This window comes from Myzus persicae, unplaced genomic scaffold, assembly GCF_001856785.1.
Source record: "Myzus persicae strain clone G006 unplaced genomic scaffold, MPER_G0061.0, whole genome shotgun sequence".
NCBI lineage: Eukaryota > Metazoa > Arthropoda > Insecta > Hemiptera > Aphididae > Myzus > Myzus persicae.
The window spans coordinates 258,811-286,423 of record NW_019103422.1 but is presented as its reverse complement, the minus strand read 5'-3'; the positions used below and the strand labels follow the sequence as shown (position 1 = coordinate 286,423).

At 26.8% G+C, this 27,613-nt stretch overlaps 2 protein-coding genes and 1 long non-coding RNA gene across 7 annotated transcripts; 2 read left to right on the top strand and 1 right to left on the bottom strand.

Annotated features, from left to right (window-relative positions):
- The first annotated feature begins 7,651 nt into the window (after positions 1–7,651).
- Positions 7,652–11,107, top strand: LOC111034497 (agglutinin-like protein 3). Of its 2 annotated transcripts, XM_022315763.1 has the most exons (4): positions 7,652–7,767; positions 8,210–8,281; positions 10,462–10,710; positions 10,774–11,107. In XM_022315763.1, exons 1-4 carry the CDS (start codon positions 7,735–7,737, stop codon positions 10,966–10,968), a joined length of 549 nt encoding a protein of 182 aa, XP_022171455.1. In that variant the 5' UTR covers positions 7,652–7,734; the 3' UTR covers positions 10,969–11,107. The 2 variants fall into 2 exon arrangements, with proteins under 2 accessions (XP_022171455.1, XP_022171454.1); XM_022315762.1 differs by having other exon boundaries at positions 10,462–11,107.
- Positions 11,108–12,598: 1,491 nt separating this feature from the next.
- Positions 12,599–14,716, bottom strand: LOC111034498. Of its 4 annotated transcripts, XR_002604547.1 has the most exons (5): positions 14,580–14,716; positions 13,890–14,095; positions 13,293–13,389; positions 13,044–13,220; positions 12,599–12,971 (listed from the first exon to the last, which is right to left on the bottom strand). It is a non-coding gene; the product is annotated as an uncharacterized LOC111034498 (long non-coding RNA). The 4 variants fall into 4 exon arrangements; XR_002604549.1 differs by lacking the exon at positions 13,293–13,389; XR_002604546.1 differs by lacking the exons at positions 13,044–13,220; positions 13,293–13,389 and having other exon boundaries at positions 13,785–14,095; positions 14,580–14,715.
- Positions 14,717–17,267: 2,551 nt separating this feature from the next.
- Positions 17,268–27,607, top strand: LOC111034483 (dynein heavy chain 3, axonemal-like). Its single transcript, XM_022315749.1, has 12 exons — positions 17,268–17,442; positions 17,538–17,765; positions 17,918–18,030; positions 19,818–19,965; positions 20,642–20,730; positions 24,947–25,216; positions 25,284–25,409; positions 26,016–26,214; positions 26,379–26,586; positions 26,684–26,901; positions 26,972–27,162; positions 27,290–27,607. The coding sequence occupies exons 1-12, from the start codon at positions 17,308–17,310 to the stop codon at positions 27,537–27,539; spliced, it is 2,175 nt and encodes a 724-aa protein (XP_022171441.1). The 5' UTR covers positions 17,268–17,307; the 3' UTR covers positions 27,540–27,607.
- The last annotated feature ends 6 nt before the right edge of the window (positions 27,608–27,613 follow it).

The following is a 27,613-nucleotide window of genomic DNA, read 5'->3' as shown; positions in this document are numbered from 1 at the left end:
ATTCCTCAAAATTAAATTTAAATGATTTAATAATGTCTGCAAGCCTACGGATACAAAAAAAATACCTACTTGAAATTTCATAAAAATTCATAAAATTATAGTACGATTGTTGAAAAATTCAATAATTTTAATAGAAACTTTAACTCGTTGCCATTTAGTTAATTTTGATTTTGGAGCTATGGTGAAAAGGATCAAATTGACTTAAAGAAATTCGGTCTATCGAAATTTGGTATTCAAAACACCAGTTGCCTTTTAAAAAAATGCAAGTTGTATTGCGCACACGAAAAGATCTAAAAACGTAAAAATCATCAAGAAATGTGTATTTATGTATTCCCTATCTAATCCCGAAAACCTCATAATATCAATCTGATATCACTGAACAGCATTATTTAGTGTTACCTTTAAAAAGAAACACGCTGTATACTATATTCCTATATGGTTAATTACGGGGCTACTTAAGCGCCAGGCGAAATTTTTTGTGTTTTGGTGATAAAAGTTATTACTATTGGAGTTCAACGCCAGTTGAGTTTTTTCCACGTATTACAATAAACTCTCCTAGCTGTTTTAACTTTGCCCTAGTTTTTCATATAATGGTGTTTACGGGTCATGTAGGTTGGCGACTTTACATTGCCAGAGCGTCAGTAACCATAATATTACAGCCTACAGGTACCTTTGTGTCACCATTAACTAAATTGTAAATACTCATAAATTTGAATTAATCAACTAAATATGCATCACATGTACCTATGCATAGATGTAGCGTGATGAATTTATGTGGATGAGGGACTATAGCCTTTTTTTCTTTGTTACATCGACTACGCTGCCGGAACTTCTTGTGAATTATTTTGGCAAAAGGGGATCAAGGGGCTATAGTGATAAAAGCTATAATGATTCAGGACACAATTTAATAGACAAAATATATTTTCAAAATGTAACTAAAGAAAATTTTAAAAGAATAAAATATAAAACTATAAAAGTAATATTATAATATGTTTCAGTACTCACACATGGACGTATAAAATATAACATTACACAGGGGGCTAATCAGAAATCTGAGGGGGCCTAACAGAGTTCTGGGAGGGAGCTATAAGCCTATAATACTCTTAGTCGCCTTCCCCCCCCCCCATTCCACGCCTATGCGTGCATGTAGTGTAGGTTTTGTCTCATTTTCAGACTTCAGGTGCTAAGCAATGCTATCAGTATTTTAGTTAGTTGTTTTTTGGCACTTTTTAATAAATCATAAATTATCACATCATTAAAAATAATATTTATATTCGTTTATACATTTTGACATGCAATAGCCAGGAACGGCTTGGGTGGTTTTGAAGTTTTTGAAATGTTCCCAGCTTGAACCTTAAAATGCTCAAACATTTAAAAAATATTCTGGGCAGGTACAGTCAATTGGTCATGATTAAATGCATGGTTTTAAAAATTTGTATGGCGAAATACTGCATTGCATATGTTAATATAAATTAGGTATGAATTAAATAATATGTATATCATGCAAAAATATTAACGACCATGATTTTTCATATAACTATGGGCAATATGTCACCTTCATTTTTAAAATCTAACCCGACGGTGTTTGGTTTTAAGTTTCCGGTTAATGTTTCTGAACTTTGCAATAAACGAATATATGAATCCCGTGAGCAGTACCTATACAATTTAATAAAAATGTGCCACCTGCATACCGATGATCGCATTCGGTCATTAGAACATTTTTTGAAAATGATCTTAAGTGGAAAAAAACGATCGATTTCTTTTGTTTGGACGTCACTTACCATCACCTCAAATTCGACAGCAGCCGGCCTACCGCGACAATCAAAAACCACCGTAGTAGCTTTAAACTATACAATATTGCACTAGATTACACAGTGTATCACAGTCAACTGAAATGCGAAAATTTAGTAAATATACAATAAATTCCTATTACCTAAAGGAAAAACATATCTGGACCTCAGATAAATTACATCCGATAGTATTTATTAATTACTAGCTGATACCGTACACTTCGTTTCCCGTAGAAAATGCTAAATCTATAGGTACATGAGATTCGCTTGTTATAATGCGAGAAATATATTATGATTTGCCTGATTTGCCCGATTGATAACCACTGGCAACCATTAACAAATAAAAATACCAATTTCTACTAAATAAATTTGTATTTCTCCTATAACCAAAAATTATTGATAAAAATATAATCTTAAGACCATGAATTATATATATAGGTGAACATTATAATATATATATATTATCGGCAATATGGAGAATCGGGTATTTTACAAAATACCTAGGAATTATATAAAATGCCAAAAATCCCTCGGAAATATATATAATACAAGCTTTGTCTAGGTATTATACCCAATTGGGTATCGCCTATTACCGGCGACTTAACTTATAAGTTATAAGTTATAGTTCATCGTGAATGCACGCGTGTGCACGATTTGGTGCAATGAAGATTAAAATTCTGAATTTCTGAAGCAGTGATACGCCAAAAGTCAGTTCACTATAATATGTCAAAAAAGCTACTACAAATTTACAATGTTCCAACAGGCACAAAAGTGGCGTTAAGAACAGTCGACAGCAACTAGCCAATGACTTTTAAAATGTGTTTGTAAGATCAAGTTTCAAAATAAAAAATGCATTTGCCTTAAAAATAATGTTTTTTGCACTTCCAAATGCCATTTTTCTACAACATGTAGTAATAAGTTACTTTGCCTAAAAAAATTGGTATTTTACATAACGCCTAGGTATTTCATAAAATACCTAGGTTATATATAAAATAATATTGAAAATCATATGTTTTATTTGCATTACCTAAAATGGGTCGTCAGTATACATAATGCCTAGGCATTTTTCAAAATACCTGAATTATTCATATTGCCGGTGAGGCGGTGACATATATATTATACCTAACAAAAATTAAACCTACACAATTGTAATTTAAAGCTATTTGTATATAAATATAATATATATTATATATATTATTATAAGCTGTATTGTAAATAAAACGATACTATATTGTTTTATTAATAATAATATATCCATAGGTTAGTAATAATAATGTAGACATGTAGTAATAATTTAGTTGTTTCTTTGAAATAATACTTTAAATGTATTCCAGATAAACCAATACTATATTGTTTTAATAATTATAATATAGTATTATTTTGTTGTTACTTTGAAAATAATATTATACATTTAGTCTAAATAAAACAATTCTATATTATTGTATTGATAATAATATTTTCGTAATTAGTTAATAATAATATAGTATGATTTTTTTCGATACTACATTATCATAACACATATAATGTTGATAAAATAAAACAATATTATTTTAATTATATTATTTCAGATATGATGAATTAATAATATTTTAGTATTATTATCATTACGCTTTCGCTATCTGCCTATCTGGGATATTCAAAACATATTTCTCCATGTTGATCCATTTTTTTGGTGTTAGCCGGGGGCACCATTTTAATGATTAATTATGTCATATGGACAATTTTATAAGCTAAAGCTTGCTGAAGCTTTTTCAATTCAAAAAAACACTCCAGAACTCAAAAAATAAATCATAAAAAAATTTCCAAAATTGTTTTTCGTAAAAACTTTCTCCTGGCAATTACAAACAATTAAAAAAAAATTGAGCCAAATCGGCGCAGCCGTTCTCAATTGATGAATTGTTATACATTTTTGGCTTCATTTATATATAATATGTTACGGGCAAAATGGAAAATTCGGACAATGTATACAATGCCCGGGCATTATTAATATTACATTATTAATATTACATTATTATACATAATTAAATAATCATCAATATAACATAATATATAATATATTAATATTATTTTTTTTCTTATAAAGTATAAATAGTTATATGTTACGTCTATCCTTTGGTTAAACACTTATGACATTTTGTGAATGCACTATATATCCCAATAACGAAACCGATAAATATTTTATCTCATATAATTTTGGTACGTACAGTTTTACTTTAGTTGTAGACTGTAGTATACTGTCACTCAGTTTATATTGTGCAGTGCTTAAATAAACATTTATTTATTTAAATAAAATAAATAATTTAATTTATTTTTATTTTAATTAATTAGTATAAATAGTATAGTAGTTTATTGTAAAAAAATAATGTTAATATATTATATTATGTTTTATTGATGATTATTAATTATGTATAGTAATGTAATATTAATAATTTGCAATAAAAACATAATAATATATTATGCAGATTATTTGTATAAATACTTCACAATTTACATTGCCCAATATACTTCGGACATTGTATACAATGCCCGGTCACTGTATACAATGCTCGGGCATTGTATACATTGTCCGAATTTTCCACTTCGCCCGTAACATATATATATATATAGATTTTCGTAACAATATACTCCTATAGATGTAATGATGATGGTTGTACATATTTTGTACTTTATGTTATTCAGCTTTTTATCGCATAATGTATAGGTATACCTGTAAAATAATGATTAATGTTTATTGTCCATTTGTACCCACATGCTGTTTTTAAACCAGTATTCACGTCTCATGATCATTTTTACCACCGCCAATATCGAGGTCCGTTACTCCAGTATCATCAAAGTATATTTGTTGGTATTACCGGTCAAAAACTATTCTATTGATTGTTATTTCATTTATACATATTTCTCATCCTAATTTAAACATTTGTTCACCTCCCCAAACTCGGGAAAATCAATTTACTCCAGTGCCGCCATCGGCTTGTAGTTTTCCTTCAGACTCCTTTTTTTTAAACACAATGATAAGGTTTTTATCCTTTCTCATATTAACGCCAGGTCCGTGAAGTTAGCGGAATCATGAAAAGCATTAATTCCCGCTGTACTGCCAATTTTTAGTACTCAATTAGTGCTTTTAGGATGCACAAAAATAAAAATTAGTACTCCTATTAAGGAGTAACTTAGTAGCTACTAAAGATTACGCAATAATGGGTACACTAGTATTTTTACATTATGTTTATAATATTATTATTTAGATATTATTTGTTGTGAAATTACTGTTATTAATTACGGAAATAAACTATTGTTGGTTTGGAAAGAGTCCTTAGGTCAGTTAATATTGGGGACTTCAGTGATTGACATTCCCAACAAGTTAGGTAGTTTGCCACTGTATTTTCATACCAATACAATATACAGATATCTTTACACACATATTGTATTTATATGGGTATAACCGACGCGTATATATTTCTCAATAATAATAATAACACTTACCTGATTACTTATATTATAATAATTTTAATTTTATTTATTTTCCATATCAATTCACTTATTCACGTAGTAGTCAGAATAATAGAATAGTCATATTATAATTAGATGATTAATTAAATAAATTACTATACATATATTAAAAAGTTGGGCAAATGGATACCCCTCTGCTGTACAATAGGTTTCAAGTGTGTCACTGTAATGGATGAGTCAAATTTTAATTCAATGATATAAAACCATTCTAAACTTAGCCTATTATATTACTATATTATTAATATATTTTACTATTAAAATAATGTACTTTACTATTAGTAATACATTCAGTTTAATTAATTTTTGTAAAAAAAATTGCATTTTAAAATATCATTGTGTATGAAGTATAATAATATAGTTACTTTTATTCTTCAAAAGTTTCAAGTACCCATGAATAAAATTTTTAAATTATAAAAAAATAACTTAATTTTTATTCTTTGTTTAAGTTTTAGTTTCTTCCAAATTTGAACTTAAAATATATTTTATAAAAAAACATTGTTTCATACATAATATATTTTTTTAATTGTTTAGTTATAGTATAAACTACTTACGAGAGACCTTGTTTTAAATTTTCAATACCTATTAGCTATAAACATTAAACATTTTATAATTTTTGAACTTAAAAATAATTTACACATTTTCGTGAGGAATTGAAAAACCTTGAACTTATGATTATAACAACTTATGAGGAACCGTATAATATATTTTCAGCTAATCAATATTTTTGACAAAGAGAACATTTTTTTCGACATTTAAATAATTAAAATAAAGAACAGTTGTTTTTATATTCAGGTAAGTTCTATAAAATGGTACAATTATAAAGTAGGTGTAAAAAAACAGACAACTAAAATTGTATATACTTGAAAAAGCTGGGTTCCGGATTAAAACATTTTCTATTTTGAGTGCTGCCCAAGTATAATTTAGGTTAAAAGGACATGTCACCCCTGAAAAATAAGCTTTTATACTTAAATAAAAAGGCTTACTGAAGGGGTTAAAAACACCTATTATGAATATTGTAGAGGAGGTAAGAGGTTAGTAATTCTGAAATTGAAAAAAAAATTGAAGAGGCCTGCACGTGACCTGTTTTTTGCTCCAAAAATCCGGATTTGGAGCAAATTTTTGAAATCCTATTTCTCAACAATATGATTGGATTTTGAATACGACCAATTATCACGAGCTTTTATTATTTTGATCTAAGCAATAAATTTGAAAATCAAACTTTAATGCACAATGTAGAAAATTATCCTCTAACTAACAAAAAAAAAAAATAATCAAATTTGACCACTCTACGACGTGTGAGACTGTGAGAGTTTTTCTTGTAAAGCGTGTTTGGTACAAAAATCACGTTTTTTTTTTTGGTCTGGAGGCACTTGTGAGTTATACCAGGTATCCGCATACAATCACACTTTCGCAGCTACACTAATTATCATTGACGACTAACACTAATGCCATGGGCGACAGCAACCAAATTGCATATTGCCTTAATATGACCCATTAATAAAGACGCACGAGCAGGCCCCTTAAATGTTATTTAAATGTAATTATTGTTAGGTATTACTTATGCCTTATTTTTATTAATTTAATTTAATTTCATACAATTTTGTATTTATAATATTTAAAAAAAAGTGAATGGGGACTCCTATAATTTATAAACATTTCATTCCATTCAATAATACATTTTATTTATAGACTATAAATAAAATGTATTATTCAAATTTCAAACTATAATAATTAGAAAGAAAAAAATTAATTCATTTTATACAGTGTTTTTTCAATATATCTAAGACACTGATTAAACAGAAAATATTCTAGGTTGTTGGCAAAGCTATTATTGTATGGTCATAATTTAAAAAAAAAAATTATCATTTTAGTTTTTCAACCCTTTTCTAATTCCTATTTAGAAATTCTATTCATTTAAAAGTATCACTTGTTTCCATTTCAATTTTCCTAAAAGTAAATTGAAATCCACAAAATAAAAAAAACATTTTGAGAACAATGCAACTTTATCACTGAACTATAGCTCAGATTATATACACACATTGTACTTAAATATTTTTATTGATAAATTCAGCAAATTCATAGTGTTCTAAATAAATTTTTTGGATTAATATTCAATTGAATGAGTAATGTTTGCACAAATCTGAAAGCTTCATGTAGTATTATGTAGTTTTCGAGTATGCACCTACTTATCTGATTATAAATGTTCATTATGTACTATTTAATTACTAATTGATTCATTAATAGACTGTCCAAAATCCCCTGGCACTATTTCATAATGTTTAAGATGACTAATTCAATTACTTAGTATACCACATATCTCCCATATGAGTTTGTCAATTAGAATTTAGTATAAATAGTTGTGAAAGATTGAATAAAATTCATTTTACATTCTATTATTGCATTGAAATAACAGACTGTGTTACATACTTATTACAATATGAATTTTTCGCTGAAATATATTCACCTGCTGGTAAATAAATTTATTTTTAAGTTATCAATTATGATTATTTATGTTTTATATCATAGGTTCCCAACCTATGGTCCGTGAGACATTGCCAGGTGGTCCGCGAGCCATTCTTATAAAATGTAAAAATATTTTAATAATTTCATTTTCCTTTGAGGCATAACACTAACTATTGACAATCGTGTATAGTACGTCGTTTCTTTATAAATTTATATTACATAGTGAAAACCATGTTCTTAAAAGCCTCTTATTCGCGTAATAATAATCAAAATTCTAAAATATGTGAAAAAAAATTGATTCTTATTTGTAAGAAAAATAAGGTATACAATTGAGGTGGTCCGTGACGTATCGAAAGTTCTCATAGTGGTCCATAGTACCAAAAAGGTTGGGTCGGTTGGGAACCACTGTTTTATATAATATGTGTCTAAATTTTATAATATTTTAATAGGTGGCGTTCTTACTTCTTTGGTGTTTTGAATCTACTGTTGAAGCGAATGAAATTAACGTCAAACAACTGAAGGTAAGTTATAAAACTAACAAAATTAATTATATATTTTGAAAGTAGCTAATTTGCAAAGAGAGGCAAGTTAACTAACTTTTGCAACAAGTTTAAATCATAAAAAAAAAATTTAATTAATATATTTTACAAATGTTAATTTTAATTAATTTTTACTGAAAAAATTGCATTAATTGTATTATAAATTATTAGAAGAAGTTTGTACGAATAAAAGTGTTTATGTAACGGGCTAAGTGGAAAATTCGGACAATGTATACAATGTCCGAGGTATATTGGGCAATGTAAATTGTGAAGTATTTATACAAATAATCTGCATAATATATTTTGTTAGATGATCCTGATAAACTAATTAACTAATATGAACTTATAATCGCCATCTGATTGTGCTTGCATGTCGATCAAGTCAATTTGACAGCGAGAATTGATTTCAGAAGATATGATTGGTTTTACAACCAACCCTTTTTTAGCTGTACTTCCCTTCTTTTTACACGATTCGCAATTATTTAAGTATAACATTATTACATTTCTAGTTATATTTTTGTACTTTTTATTAATCTCGTGTTCCATTCTATTTCTACCTCCATGTCCAATTGACAAATTAACTTTATGTATAATATCATATAACTGAACATTATGCACATAATATTTTATTTCATTACCTTTAAATACATTTAAAATTTAATTAACTAAAAAAAAATTGTAATACTCTTATGTAAATAACCATATAAACGAGTATAATTAAATTAGTATATAATATCATTGATTAGATATAATAATATTATGCAGATTATTTGTATAAATACTTCACAATTTACATTGCCCAATATACCTCGGACATTGTATACATTGCCCGTAACATATATTTAAAGATTTCTATTTCTATTTAATGTGTCGTATCTTTATGTTTAATACCAGTGGTCAATACATATATACTTACTTAACAAAGAGCAAAGGCGGTGTATTATAAATAGGCAATAGCTCCTTATAAATTGTGAATAATAAATACAAATGTAAGTATTAAAACAAAAAGCCTGTCGAAGATAGAAGTCTCTACAAAGGAATATTATTTTTTAAATTACAACTATTTTTTCACAATTCAATTCTTTAGTGTTTCCTTAGTTTTTTTGAAAATACTTGAAATTGATATCCAAAAGTACATAAACCTTTTCCTATTTTCTATCAGAAACCACTTTCGAAATTGAATATTTAGGCATTTTTTTAAAAATAAAATGTGGAGAAAATACACAAGAAAACAACATTTTAATATCATTAATATTGCTCTGCTCAGAATCTAAAATTGTACCTACTTCAGTGGAGGTGCCAGGGGGCAGGGACCATACTAGTGGCCCTACCACAACATGGACATTATAATATGCTAAATTTCATAAGCAGAAAATAATGGTACATATTTGTATGTTGTTCACTGTATGTGATTTAGAATATTTAGATTAATATACTTCTATATAGAAGTATACATATAATATATATATTATATTATAACTATTGATAGTACTTTTAGCATAAATAATACTCCTACTTGTAAAATTGTATTGGTTTTATTACAAAGTATTCAGAAAGTATATTACTCGTTATTAGTTATTACCTAACTACAAACCTACGATAACGGTTAATGGCATTAATATGTTTTATGATTAATGATTATACTATTCAGATGTATAGATGTATGTGAACGTACATTTTCATTAATACAACAAGTAAATACTTATTTAGAAAATAGTTTACTAGACATTAATATTACAATTTTAAGCATCATATCAATTGAAAAACGTGAAGCAAAGTCACTAGATATTGATGAAATAATAAACAAGTTTGTAGATGCACATAAAAACTCAAAATTATTTTGAAGTAGTTTTTTTATAGTATTGTAATTATTTATATAGTTTCAAAATATTGCAGTAAATACATCAGATTAATTGTTTTTAATTTATTTATTTATTTTTCGTTGAGATCTCATTTTTGATGGCCCTATTAGAAACAATCCGCCATTGACCTACTTCATGTATAAATCAGAAGATTTTAAACAGAAGTAAATAGTAATTTTTAGCATTTTGGAGGTACTTTCATATTAGGCACATTTTAAATTTAATAGTTGTTATTTTACAGTCAACATATTATTTTATCATTTAATTATTTATTTCATTTTTCTATGTTAACTTTACAAGGACCTATCAGGGGTATTTGCTCATTTTTGGCCAATACATCATAGAACTACAACACCTCATCCTTCAAAGTCAACAACCGAACAATGGAATACAACTACTGTGGCTAATCAAACAACTTCAAACCTTTGGAATACAACAACCGAACAATGGAATACAACCTCTTCAAATCATTCAAACTCAACTAGCCAACATTGGAATACAACTACTGCAGCTCCTCAATCAACATCATACCTTTGGAATACAACAACCGAACAATGGAATACAACTACTGTAGCTAATCAGACAACTTCATACCTGTGGAATACAACAACTGAACAATGGAATACAACCTCTTCAAATCATTCGAATTCGACTAGCGAGCAATGGAATACAACTACTGCGGCAAATCAAACAACTTTATATCTTTGGAATACGACAACCGAACAATGGAATACAACTTCTGCAAATCATTCGAATTCGACAAGTGGACAATGGAATACAACTACTGTATCTTCTATAGTAGATTAATAGTTAATAACATCATATAACTATTCTTAAATACTACTATCTTCATTGTTTTTACACTAGTCTAAACATTTGTAATAATAATTCAAATAATTGGTATTCTATAGCACAAATATTATAAACTTAATATCATCGACTGGTACTCGGTATAGTTACAATCTCATTGGTCATGTCTTGTACTGGGAAATTAAAAAATATCTGGATGGATTCCTACAACTAAACAATTATTGTATTAGGTATTGAATCATGAAGATAATATTATAAGAATAATAAATAAAATTAATAATATATTGTGTAAATATTTAATATTATGTAAATGGTTTTATTTTGAAATTTATTTTATACATATATATGTTTATTTTATCCAGGTAAAGATATTGAATTAATTTTACATGGAAGTAACTAGTAATAGTATAGCCGAATTCACGGGTACATTAACTTATATGTACTGGCTAGAAGTTAGGATCAATTGAACTCTGGAAATTTAAAGGTATATCATAAACATTCTTAGTTAGTGTTGTTAAAGAATTATGGTTTGAAATTTATACTAAAATTAATACGGATATTCAGAATACAATAAAAGCCTCATAAATCAACACTTAACAAGCAACATAGCAAATATTACATTTGCTATTATATTTATAGGTATATATCAAAAGTTATAAATGTAACACATTTTTTTTTATCTAAACCAAAATTCAATCGGTAAAATTTTAAAGTGGTTATCATTAGATCAGTAAACTATTATCTTGAATATAGCATTGGTAATTAGTTACACTAATAGCAAATCAGGTATCAATAATATATTTAGTTAAATAACAAACAATGAGTAGCCTTCATACTCAGTAAAATGAAATACCAACAAAAAACTGAATGTAATTCATATGAAATACTGTATACACATGAAGATATGAAGGAATAATTTACTTCATAAATAATTGCAGGCTTGTAATACACTGAGCTTTAATGAATAACATAGAAATAACTAGAAACATCAAATAATATTTAACAAAAATGATTTACTAATAAGTAACAAACACATAACTATTGAAGAGTTATTTATGACAATAAAGTTGTATGAAAATTGTAAATTTAATACTATCTGAGAGTCATTATTCAACGTATGAAATAAAAATAGAAAATGTAAGTGTGAGCTAGAAAAGGTTGATTGTATCATTATTTAAATCAATAACATAATGACATTTTATACATTTTTATGTTTCAAAAATATATTTATTCACACATGACCATCCAAAAGTATGAAATACTTACATTTTATATATGTTTGTTTTTTTTTATATTATAGAAAACATTAAAAATTAAAGAGAAATATCAGATAAATGATTTAATAAAAGTCAGGAGTATGTACCAAACAATAGAAAAAAAATAAAAATCTTATGAAATACTGTCGAGTAGAAGTACTATATTGAGTAATTAGATGGAATACCTAACACATTTTTTATTATTACTCTTAAAGTTTGTATTACATTGGAGCAATAATGATTAACATGAAAAGAAAGCAATAATAAACAATGATGGGCAAAATATGATTAACTTTTAAGAGACAAACTTAGAACTGTCGAAAATAATTTATAATTATGTAGTTGTACAAAAGTTAAATTAAACTACTATGACGGAAAACTTAAAAATGAACGTATAATCAAAAAGCAAATTCACATGAAAACATTTAAATGGACAATGTTAGATGACTATTTTGTACATAGAATTCAAAGAGTATAACAGACTTTTAAAAAAAAACATTATTATTTTTTATATTATTAATAACATTATTATGTTAGAATAAAATGATTATTCTAGAGTTAATCTAGTACATAGTAAATCCTAATGTATCGCCACAGTTGCATACAGTGTGACTTACAAATCATAGTTTAGTTGTTTGTGATGAGGTTCAAGGAAAAAAAAATATAGAAACCGCTCTTGCAGTGGACTTCTTTAACAAACGTTCATCCATTAGCCATGTATTAGAGGTAACATCACCTTAAGATCTAGAATAAAAAAATAAATATTAAAATCATTACAATCAACACTAAAGTAAAAATGAAAAAAAAAATATGTACTATATCTCATTGTATTTCCTTGGTATAGTTGTGACAAAATTAAAAAATTAAATAGAAACATCACATAAATGATTCAATGTAGGTCGGATATCTATACAAAATGTTATGCCTGAGATATCATTGACAGTGATTGAACCAGAAATTGGAAAAAGAGCTGAATGTAATTCATATGTAATACTGTAATGCACAATAGTACTACATTTAGTCAACAGAAAATATGAATTAATAATTTAGTTCATGATTACGTACAGGCTTGTAATACATTGAACTATAATGAAGAAGAGAGCACTTGTTTTCTTTGTATATGACTGTTCTTTTATTAGTCACATATTAGAGGTATGATTGCCTTATAAATAAAATAAATAGGTATCAAAATCATTACAATGAACACTGACAAAAGATTGGAGAAAAATTTACCATGATGTAATTTTTTTTTTCCTTGTGGTATCTCATTGTTTCAAAATATAATTTGTAGGTATTATTGACAGTTGTGTTTACCAATGCTTGTTTTTAAATATTATTTTTGATGTATGAGAAACAACAATTAATAGCTAATTAGAATTATATAGTTATTGTTGTGTGTAATCATAGATTAAGAATCATAATACCTAATAACCTACGATTGGGTATTATTTTTTTTATTGTGTTAAAAAGTACATTGTGTGTCACAATCACTTTTATTGTTCCTGCCACATCAACTTTTACTATTTTATTTAATTAATTGTATAACAAATTACTTACTTTTAGGCATTCATATAAAATATTTTATAATATTGTTTTTTTATGAGCTCACGCACTGTGCAATAGTCTTATCTTTGTCAAAGGTTTGAAAATGGAGCCATGTACCTTTTTCAATCTTGCCGATCAAATTTTCATGTTGTGGAGTGAATTGATAATTTATTGCTGAATTGAATAGTGAATCCTGGAATTTTGTTTTAAATATTTGGTAGAAAAAGACTTTTGTGACTTGCTTTAAAACATTTTCTCCCTATTTGGTGTTATTTCCACCATGTTTACGATCTGTCTGAGCTCGCAGGATTGCACATTTTAGCCTGTAATAAGGACTGAAATCTATAATTTCATACATTGTCAAATTATGGGGTTTTTTTTTTTGTATAGCAGAGAAAATGTTTCAATCTTCATTATAGTTAGATGTTATTGGTAGAAAATTGTAATTTGTACTTTAGGAAGGATTTTGTTTTAAAATATAATGATATTCAAAATTAATGGAAAACTTTGAATGGAAAATGTACAATATTATACTATTCTTTCAAATATTAAAACAGTTACAATTTTATAACTAATGAAACTACTAACACATTTTATAATACATTGTTTTTTTCTATGATCTCTACTAATGATGCAGATGAAAAATATATTACTGAATAGGTATGTAACAACATATAATACAAAAATTACCAAGTGAACTATTACTTAAGTCCGAATTACAACATGTTGATACTTGATTTGATTGTTTTAAAGCTGTACTATAAATTATAATCATACTTTGTTTAAATAAATATGAAATAAACTTACTAAGAAGTTTTATAATATCGGAGGTCAAGAATCTTAGGCAGTTCAACATTGGCACACTGCGATTGCTTCACGACCAAAAAAAAAATTACTGCTGAAATATTAAAATCGGTATAAAAGATTACCGTATTTTGATAACAACAGAAATGATTATAACACGAGCGTCTCGGGAGCAAAATTGCGCAACCAATCAGAGGTGTTCACATTTCTTATCAATATTTGTTAAAATCACATTTCTTATCATTCGTTATACAAATTATAACATGATAATAATTTATATTGTAAATTGTAATATGCGGTGAATGGTAATATAATATAATATATTGATATTATTTTAGTTACAAACTTAGTACTTACAATGTGAACACCTCTGATTGGTTGCGCAATTTTGCTCCCGAGACGCTCGTCTATAAGGATGTTATTGATGATAATACAAAACGACATTTGAGTTCCGAAGTTCTACACCTACCATCTACGTTTTTTTATCTGCCAAATTAACTGTACCAAGTATCCAGTTTTATTAATTTGTCTGTTGTCATAGTATTCGGATAAAACTTCTGAAAACATATTTTAATCCGTCATGATCTTTAGGTACCTACCTACTTGAAAATAAATACGAGTTTACCTCTACCTACCTAGGTACTCAAGGAAGAACGCCTCGACAGCTGAGACTGAGCGATATCGGCCGACGACTATTCTAAATACATTCTTAAAATAGTCACTGTTGCCTATCTGAAATATAATTAAAAAGTATACCTAGGCAATGCCGGCGCTAGGTATTGCGGGGCCCTGGACAAGGTATTAGCCATTAGGTACTAAAGAGGAGGTAAAATTCTAGCTTTTTTTTAAATCAGGATTTAAAAATTAAATATTTTTCGAATTTTTCTTCGAATTTTAAACATTAAAAATAATAATATTAGGGTTTTCTTATCCTTTTTTTTGTATTATAATGTGTTAACACAAAATTATTTACAACTAATAAAATAATAACTCATTAGGTACATACAACAACAATATTATATAAGTAACTGAGTAAAACCTCCTTTATATAGGTTGACGGAAAAAAATCTTGTATCGAATGTTAAAGTACTTACCTGCATGTAGGTACGACTATACTGCATAAATAATTGAAAGATAATTTACCAAAAGCAAGCTATTATTTAATATTTATGTACCTATATATATAATAGGTACTTTTAAGTATACAATATTCTCATAATTAAAGACTAAATATCATCAGATTATACGACTCACTTTTCGATGCTGAGAGACCTAAATAGTTTTATCTAAAGTCTTATCACAGAATCTAATACATATTCTAATATTATTTATTTATTTATCGCAGCATACAGTTGCCGACATCAAAATGCCTAATAAATATTTTTTTTTACACAAAATTATTTTTTGGATTGACATTTTGAGTTGCATGTGCATTAGACTTAATCTTTTTCAGCTTCCATGAACTGTTGCTATTGTCCGTTAAACAAATGATATTTTCCATAAATATTTGTCAATTGTTACTAAATTCGTTTAGCATATTGTGAATTGAGTCATCGAAGCTCGAATATAAAGTTCTAACAGCCTGAATGATTATAATACCCATCAACTGTTACCAAAAATAATATAAAAATGATATTAAATAGGAAGGTAATAAAATATAAATGACTTAATAACTATAATCTATAAATCATTGGCGGATATCCGGGGGGGGGGGGGCTTTATAGTATAAATAGTTACATGTTATAATATAATCCTATGTGTTTTATTTTGTGTTCGTCTCTACAACAACAGCTATAACATTTCGATCATCTCCGTGAGTCTACTGGTACTTGTATACCTACCATGAAACCAACTTCTGCCGATTTAGTTTTTTTTATATATTCCATAGGTACTTGTAATGAATAACTTTATATCAATTTTATACACTTCCGAGTTCCAACTTGAAGTTCTATAGACACCTAGTAGGTATATTGATACATTTTATACGTTTAGGTCTAGATATTTTAAAGAATACCGGATTCAACAGTTCACCGGTTATAAATACTCGTATCAATAAATAAATAATAACTAAAACATAACTAACATAAATAAATGCTGAAATATTGCTATATACATAATATATAAATTGTTATATGTATAGCTACTGTATATGTACTCTTAATTAGGCACCTACGTTTACCCCCTACGTTATACCTACCCACGTATTAGCTACATATTATATAGTATATATAATACATTAGTACATATAGGTACTTAAATATATGTGGCTATTGTATATCAATTAATGTGTTCAAACAGTTAATAAAAATAATAATTATAATATTATGGTTAAATAGATTTGATACCTATACTTTTTTAAATCGTGTTTTTAGTCATTATAGCTGCAGTCTTATACATTTAATAAATCGATTTTGGTTTCCAAGGCACCCGATAACTCATGTGTATAGCCGGTACCTACCTATGTTACTTATTACTTTAGCATTATACTTGTAATGGTAAGATTAAATATTTCTACTTCGATGATCAATACTTATCCATCGGTGTAGGCACGTTTATAGTTTATACACGAGCACGTTTATTCGTTGAATATTACAATAATTATCCATTTAAAATATGTAGTTTAGCAAGTTGTCGTAGTTGTGCATTATATAATTTTGTATGATCAGTTGCAGTGTACATTATTATTATAATTGTAATATGTGTTTGGTATAATTATTCATAAGATATCAAAATGAAAAAAACTCGTTTAAAAATGAACAAATGCCATGTTAAAAACTCGGAAAAGTGTACGGAAGAGATTTCAACGGATGGCGTCCACCCTCCGCTGTTCTGTAGTCATACTTGGACTAAATGTGTTCCAATCAGTGTAAAATTATATTTAATTAACGATACAAAATTATTATAATTTGTTTTGAACGACGGTTTTATGATGTTTTTTAATAATATTTACTTATATTATAGCATCGAGATCATCTGATGCATCCGTCGATGTCCATTGGACGCAACTATAGACTAACCCTCGAAAAGACTTTACGAAAAATCAACAAGTCACGGGAAACGACTATTAGTTGTAAAATATTAGACGAAGATCGTCATTTATTAAATCGTACACGGCAAAAAGGCGAATCCGAACCACATAAGACAAAACCCACAAATGATTACAAATGTACCGGCGTCGTGCCTTTAGCGGTAAACCAATATATATATTATATTTTATGTATTATACAGTAGAAGCCACAATATAAAATCACAACATATTGTTGTCAAAACTACATATTGATTCATCTTATTATCTCCGGCCTATAGGTACCATTGCATCGCATTATTTATTCTTTTTACAGGATTTGTTGTCGGGAAAATATTACAGGGATATAGCAGATCTGAGGAAACAAAAAATGATTGAAAAGAAAATGAAAAATGAAAAAGCTATGATAAAACCAGAATTGCCTTCAAAGTAATTAACTATATACATAATAATAATTATTATAGGTATATATTACCCATATACCTAATGCCAATTGCCGACTAATACATTTTAGATTTTGAGCAGAGCGATGAACGTATTGATTTTATAACAATGTGTTTTTTGAGACCTTTTGGTACAGAAAAAATGCTTCGATTTTCTACTCCAACATTTTTCATGTTGTAAAATGAATATAACTAGTATTTCGGGTGGTCAAAAGTTGAAAATTCCCAATAGTTTTCAAAAGCGTCGGAACAAATGAGATTTTTACATTTTTTTTTTTTTGACAAAAACGACATTGATTTTTGATGTAACTCTAAAAAATTTGCAATAGATACTTGAAATTTTCACCGAATATTTATATTAGAATTTTTTACCATAAAATGTTAAACATATTATGACTGTTTTTGAGTTCTTAAGGAAATTTATATTTTTATTATTTTTTTTTTATTATTGTCGATAAAAAATGTCTGCTTGGTCGAAAACATTGGAAGTTTAATGCAACTAATGCAAGGTTCTTCATAAGTTGTAGTTAGTGAAAAATAAAAAGAAAGTTATGCTTTAATCAACAATATTTTTTAATGAGCTTATTTTGAAATAAAAATTTCGACAAAAATCATAAAAATCACTAAAATTTGCAAATTATTTTGAGTTAGAAATTCATAAAATGTTTTATATTTATATATAAGCAGATTAAAAAATTTTAATTTTAATACATGATTCATAAGTTTACCTTTCTTCAACAAAAAAAAAAATTACTAGAAAGTCGAATTAATATCTATTGAGCGTTTGAAACGATTTTCTTATTTTGTTGTAATTAAATAATTATTAACTGTGAGTATTTGAAATGTTCACCAAATGTTTACCTTTTTATTTTCTATACATAATATAATTATCAAAATATTTTGACTATTATGAGCTATTTTAATCATTTTTAAATTTTAAAATGTCAATAAAATGTGTTTGTGTTTGGTCGAAATGCTTAAATATTTAATACATGGTTTCTCATAAGTTTTTAGTGTATCAGCTGATGAGTATTAAAAATCCGTTGTCACGCCTTCTTTATAAGTATTTATATTTTATAGTATTTATTATTATAAAATCAAATGTTGACAAAATTCATCAAAATCTCGAGAATGTTTAAATTATTTTCGGTTTTAGCCATTATTTTGTATTTATAAATTTATATAATGTTCAATTGTATAGCTAAGGATTAAAAATTTAAATAAATACTTTATACTGTAACCAAAAAATATAAAAATTATATAAGTACCTATAGTTTTTTTTATGGAAATCTATCTTATAAGTTTAAATTTGGACGACATTAAATATTTCAAACGAAAAATAATGATTTTAGTTATTATTTGGTGTAATTTAAAAATATTATTTGTGGGTTCTTGAAACTTTTAAACTATACTAGGTATTATATTTTATACTCACAATGACATTTTTCGTCAAAAATTAATGTAACCTATATTGTAGTATAAATACTATAATACTATACCTAATAATAAATTAATTGCTTTGATCACAATAATAATATAATAAAATATATTTAGTTACATAATAAAGACTGGCAGACAGTCTCCGCTCAGAATCGTACTTCATAGGTATCAAATGATTTTATATCAATGAATTCAAATTTAACATAGGTATCTATAATCTAATACAAAAACTCCTCTAAACACCTAGCTACGGTACAATTGCCAATTTTTTTAATTTTAATTAAAAATGTTTTCATGTCTATTTATACATATTATTTTATTTTATTTTGCCAGTTATATTGGTTCATCGTTTGAAGCTTGTACTGCTATGAGTCCTGACAAACAGCTTAATATACTTAAAGATATGTGGAGGAGAGAGAAAAACATTGAAATCGTCATAAGTAAAGAAGACAACGAAACAATTGCATACTATCTGAACGGAGTGAGATGATATTTTGAATATATTATATTATAATATTTAATACAGATAAGTAGATAAAAATTATATTATTTTTAATTTTAAGCTATTTTCTTTACATATTTTGAAAAACGGGATATTTTAGTGTTCTGGAACCTTATATTATGTCGGGACAACGGGACAGACTATTGAAATACCTACTGTACTTTCTCGTATAGGTACAATGGTATGTCTGGCTACTCTATTTTAGAATAGCGCAAATAAACACTCGTTCTACTGACATCTTTGGTGTCGATAATTATTGAAATGTAATAATGTAATATTGTCCTAAACAGTTCAATCGACAGTGTATTAAGATTTCGTAATACACATGTGAATGATAAATTTGATATGAAATAATATTAATCTCTTAAAACATAATGTAATTATATAATATTATTGAATGAATTATTTTTACAATTATGCCTAATTTTTTTTCATTTACAATCAAAACTGTAATCTCTAGCCATCGGAAGTTGGCAACTTTAATAAATATTTTACGTCTTAGATACATTTATAAACGAATCCCAAAAAAATTTTGTAATTTGTATAAATTTTAATTTTTAAATAATGAATCAAATATTCTAATATTGAAAAAAATATTCTTATACATAGTATTGTATTTGATCTTTTAATTTAGTTATTGAATTTTGTTCACCAGGGTATAACTAGTGATTTTTACAATCCGTTTCCAGAACAAGTGTTGGCAAACATAAAGCAAAATCGTGTTAAACCGAATCTGTTAAAAAAGTAAGCTTAACTTTACCTATAACTTACAAATAACGATTGATTGCCTTAGTGAAATAATATGATTTATTCGATCCGCCGAAATTTGCCACGGGAAGTTTTGAACATCACTACGCCGGGAATTAAATGACGAATTGAAAACATTTTGAATCATAAAGAGTCGCTATTTTTAACATGCAACTAAGTGCATGTTTTAGTATTTTTCTGAAAGGAATATGTACCTATTAAGTATTAAGCTCTATTATAAATTGTTTTATAATAAGGCATTATTAATATATTTTTATTTCTACATAACATTTAATATTTTTTACATAGAAATTAGAAGCTAATTGAAATAGAAACTACTAATTATAATTACTATAATAAATAATAAATATATATTTATATTGAGTAAAACTTGCTACACTAATAAAAAACAAAAATAATGTATAAGTATAACTATGTAGGTTTTTTGAACAAGATAAGATTATAAATTAAATTTAAGAGAATTTTACAAATAACCCAATTTCTATCAATGAAAAAAACATGCAAATGCATATAAATCCTTGCCCTTATAATAACTATGATATAGGTTAGGTATAATAGAACTTTTACCAATGGTACAACAGTATAATACTATACAATGTTTAATATACGTAGTACCTAATTTAGTTACCAATTATTATTAGTGTCGTATTAAAGGGAGGGAGGTCCAGTACGGACCCCCTCTCAGAACCCAAAAAAATGGGTAAGTGCATATCTGCTGAACAGTATAGGTATCTATACCCTGTTCAAAATAAGATCATTACCAGGTGGTGGTCAGACCCTTTATTATAGACACTTCCTCTTCCGAGTCGGCAAGCGAGAGCAGAGCTTTGGAACAAAGCCACGCCCATGCACACAACTCGGCAGCCGGGTAATGATTTTATTTTAAGCTAGGTATAGAAAGTCATTGTAAAGGATGTGTTAAATTTGAATTCAATGATATAAAATCATTGAATACGAAAAACGATTCTGAGCGAAGACGGTCTGTCAGCCTATAATATTCCTTGTATATTTGATGATATTATAGTGATTTAAATAATTTATTTTACTATTAGGCATTATAGTAGTAAGGTTAAATTCATATTTGCTAAAAAAATTACATTCAAAAAGTCATTGTGTTTATAAGTTTAAATGTATTTCAAGTACCCATGAATAATATTTTTAAATTACAACAAAATAACTTAATTCAGTATTCTTGGTTGTTTAATATAAATATAATTTAGCTCAAATTTGAACATATAACTATAAAAAAACTGTGCTCATATATTTTTTGGTTTCAGAATAATCTACTTATGTGGAATCTTGTTTAATTCTTCAATCCTTAACTATAAAAGTTGAACATTTTATAAATTTTAACTACGAAATAATTTTAAATTTTAAATTTGATGCATTTTGTTAAAATTTGAAATTTAAATGCCTATAAAAATAATGTTACCTATGTATTTTTAATATTTTTCAACTGCTGTTGTAACAGTATATCAGGGACCTTGCATTAAATTTAAATTTTCAAGCTTTATGAACCAACGAATACAATTTTATTGACATTTACAGAAAAAAAGCTAAAAAATTGAAAAATGAAAATGTTAGTAAACAGCTCAAAACGAATTTTTAAGTATAGGAAATGATAAAACAAACATTTTGTGAAAATTTCAAGTATCTATTTTTTAGGTGCAACAAAATAAGAAGATCGTTCCATGAAAAATTGAGTGAATATCCAATGTTGTAAAAATTTGAACTTTAAACGCTCATAAAAATTGAATTTGACTTGCCTGTGGAATTTTTTTTTATATAAATAGACAAACTTATGAGGAATCTTGAATTATATTTTCAAATCTTAGATATAGAATTAAAATTTTTACGAGTTTCTTACTCAAATAATTTTCAAATTTTCTTGATTTTGAAGTATTTTGTCAAAATTTGAGTTTCATATAAAAATACTGTGGATTTATTTACGGTCAACTTTATTTTTTAATTTTCACTCACAACAACTTACGAGGAACCTTAAATTACATTTACATTTTTTGACAGAGCGAAAATGTTTTTATCGACATTAATTTTAAAAAAGCCACTACTAACAACCGAAAATTTCATACGCTTTAATGGCTTAACATGATTCAGAAGTCGGTGAAAGTTTTATGTATCTACGGTTATTTGTTTTAGTGTTACACCAAAAATTAAAATCGATTTTGTAGAGAACCTAATTACTTAAAAATGTCCGAAAATTCTTGGACCTTCCATCCCCAGAAAAAAGTTGAAGATACACCACTGATAAACATATATGTTATTGCCAATGTCCGCAGTTTGGTTAATGCTGTCCGTAGTCACCGGTGAATGTAGAACAACAGAACCTGACTTGGTGAACATTGAAAAATCGAAAAATCTGGACAATTAGTGATGGTCGATATTTACTTGATGATTTTGGTGAATGTTGACATTGGCACTCAATATGCGGGTTGTGTTCTATTGACATTGACATTGACATATTTATTATTTTTTTAAATATACTGTTGATAACCACTAACCAGCTGACCCAGTGAACTTTGTCAATGAATGAAGTATAATATATCTTTTAGCTAAACTTAAATATATGATTTTAATTAACGTAATAAAATGAATCCAAAAAAATGTATCAAGTTCAATAGTTTATTATGATAATATATAATATAAAGAAAATAAAGATTTAATAAAACTTCGAAATCAAGTATTACAAAGGCGGATAGTCATGAAATTTCTTTCACTGCGGCCCCTATACCAAATATTTTTTTTTCCAAAAATAATATTATTACCTACACTGGATTTCGGTAATGTACTCGACGACGGCGACATCATTCGCAAGATTGTAAAAATAATTTTCAAATTATGCCAACTCGGATTATTATTGGTCGCGATAATATATGTAAGGCCGTCGTTCTCGCTTGTTTCCTATTTCTTTAAATACAGGGAAGATTGTCACCATCCGCCATCGCGTTTTTATTTTCGAAAAATACTCGACGACCCGTAATCGCGTGCTACTTGGTGAAAAGGGGGAAAAAATTATAATTACTTAACTTTAAGAAGACTTTTGAAGCAAACCATTTTTATCAGCAATTTCAGTTTTTACAACCAGGCAAAATGAGTCATGACATTTTGTAGTGCTCACATTTATACTACCGTCTACCATCATTTTTTTGAGATGAACTTCGTTTTAGAATTCCATCACTCTTGCCCACTAAATTAAAATTAGAAGTAGAAGATCATTGCAATGGACTTTGTTAGCTATAATTAATTAGCTAATTTTCTTTATACACTAAATAGTAAATACTGATTTTTGGTGTATAGTTGATTCATAAGTTATAACATCATCTTTATAGTAGCCTATTTATAAAAAAAATTATTAAGACAAATAGTATGACATAGGTTGTTGAGTCTGGTCATACGATTTATCAAAATATTATATCAACCAGTACGATATAGTACCACCTATTATTATAATATTATTATTGTTACTTTCTTGTACAGTTTTTTATCTGACATTATACCTGGTACATGAGCGCGCACAGACGTATAGTGAAATTTTAAGCAATAGGTATGTCAAGATTTCCCAATGATTCTGGTTTATTTCAACATTCATCGGTGACCGGTTAGGTATTTTTTCTTTTTTGACTAATTGATTTTTAGTAGAACACTAAAAAAAAATTACGGTAGATATAGATACATTACAATTTGCTACTAGTAGCATTTTCTATCCAGTAAAACAATTTTTTTAGTAGTGATAATGTACATTTAGTTGGTGCATTCGAGAGATAAAAATTGATAATGCCTAGTATTTTTCAAAAAACACAAATCTAAAAATAACCTGAGTTCTTATGCAAAACTAGTTTTTGACTGCAGTTTGGTTTTTTTTTTTGATAGTAATAATAATGCTAATAATTTTTCTCATTATTTCCTATTTTTTTTTAAATATTGTTGATAAAAAAAAATTTTCACTAGGTTGAAAAAGTTGAAAATTTAATACTAGGTTCCTCAGTGGGAGTTATTAGCAATTAAAAAATATTAAAGATCCATTTTGGTAAGTTTTTTTTATAAAAGAATTTAACCTTATAAGTTATAGTTATTAACTATTAAACTTGCTACAAATATTTAAGGATTTAAACAATTTTATGTTCAACTTAAAATTATTACAATATTGAAATATTTAAAAAATAATTTTAATTAGGTATCATTTTTTGATGACATTTTTGGAAACTGATGTACGCCAAAATTATGATACTGCTTGCAAAAAAATAATCCTCGATTATATACTAATGGATCCAGATGAATTAAAAAGAATTGGAATAACAAATTACTATAGATCTGATTATTCTTCAATGCAAATTAGAGGTCCGATTCCATGGCATCAAACAGCAATTATTCAAAGAGAACATCTAAGGCATAATTTATACATTTTTAGTGAATCTATTTTAATGTTGAATAATGTATGGAAAAAGTAAGCAAGTTATACGTATTTTTTATTGAAACATAATATTATGTTATTATTATATTTTTTTTCAAAGGTATTCTAAAGGTTATATTTTTCCAATAAAAAATTTAAAAAAAGTTGGTATACCTATAAAACCAAGTTCTTTACAAGAGTTTTTGGATAAATCATGTGAAAAATTTCGGCACAAATTAGTAAAAGAGTATGACATTTCTTTAATACCTAGTTTCTTAAATAATATGGATTATAAAAATATTTTAAATGTAAGACGTTTTCTCAGTTAATTATTGTGATTTAAAAATAAACAATAAGCAATAAATATTCTTTGAGCTCATTGAAAATTTCTTTATTTTATAGGTAGATTATCATTGTAGATGGATTCAGGGTTGACCAATTCTAAATTTCTTTTAGTTGACTATTGTCTACGTTCAGTATGTTGTCATCAAAGGCTTAAAATTGCTTATATATATATCTAGATTGTACAAGCTCGGTACCTACATACATATAAATAATATAATGCTAAAAAAGGTGTACAAAATAGTTATCATAAACTTTAAAATGATTACCTACAATAATAATTAGAAAACAGGTTGTAATTTTTTGCTTCTGAATCTATCTACATTATACTTACTATAAAATAAATTGCGTGTATGTACAAACGTAAAGAAAATGTAGGTACTGATAAGATGGAACGACTTACCTTAAAAAAATTCTATCTAAATGTATATTTACATAATTATATTACATAAAATATTTTATGTAGTTAATGATTAATGTATACAATATGTATAATTTGTAATTCAAAAAGGTGGATTGTAGAATGTGCTGAGTTATTTATGAAAACAAAAGATAGTTACAAAGATTTATTACCAACACACAGCATAAAAGCATCAAAGTATCAAATTCAAAAGTTTTTTGACTGTGTAGCAGCTACTATGTCCAGACAGTTGAGACAAATTGTTTTTAAGTCTTTGAAACATTTCATGAAGGAAATTCTTAAATATAAGGTTAGGTTTGGTTTTATATAGTAATTTTAATTAAATTTCTCATAAGCATAATAATATTTATGTGAGTATCTAATTAAATGTATAAAATTAGCGTTTAAGACACTTAAAGTTTGTTAAAATATGTATGGCTAGATATATTAATATGATTTAAAATTGTTTTTTAGAACGGAAATGTAATAGATTCTGAATTTAAAGATAACATGTTCATAAGTCTACCGTTTTTTGTTCTTCGAGCAGTTCCTAACCCAAATTCAATTCAAATATCATTTGAACCTACACGTGAAGAATGTTTAAATCTTTTGTTGTCAATTCCACGAAAAATAATTAAAACAGTAGAAGACATTCCAAGAGTTGAACAATTGTTAATAAAAAGTAATATAATACAACTATCAAATAATTATTAATTTCTATCATTCAAATTTATTATAAACTACAAAATGTAAATAAATTATTTCAAAAATGTTCCTAGAATTTAAAGGTGATTCTACAATGGTGTTAAAAAATATTTACGAATCTGAGGAGGAAATTCAAAAAATGTTGTGTGAAGTTGGTAAGATTTTAGAAAACAATTTTCCAGGTCCAGAAACTTTCATAACATATTATAAAACCTATTACTATTTGATAAATGGTACGGAAACTAAAGCATTAAATACATTTTTTGCAAGCGACCCGTTTCCATTATTAAGTGTATGTCAAAAGAAACTTTGAAGAGTAAATTGATTGAAACATAAATCACCATACTACTTATATCTTTCAGGAATTTAATGAATGGGTCATCAAGTATGTGACTATAAATGAAGATATTCTTAAACTTAGAGATCGAGTGGAATTGAATTTAATGAAATTAGATGTATCTGAGGTTAATACAAATTTGAAAAATATAGTTAAGGGTTTGAAGAACAGAATTCTTGAATATTTTATGAACTTAACACAGCAAAATATTTCTGGGTAAACAATTTTATGCTCAAATACTAAATTATATACATCATATTTTATTATTAGTGTAAATACTAAATAATAATAAAATAATGACAAAAGTAACAAATAATATTCGTAGGTAAAATATGTTTTTCAGAATTAACAGTGCATTTGAGATAATGTCCACCAAGTCCTCAGAAATGCCTGATACAACTGAAGATTTAGTAGAACTAAGTAATTATGTAACACTATGTCGGGATTCTACATTATCAAAAATGAAAGCTCAACTGAGAACTGTAGGAGATTACATAATGTTTCTGTTTGAATACACGGAATTCAACAGTAATAATATTCCATTTTATTTCTTGAGATTTTATTTTACAAAGCGAATAAACATTAATAGTTGATGATATACATTTGCAATCACGAGTATTTCGATGGCCTCAAGAGATTGAACAGTTTTTGGATTTAGCTACTAGTA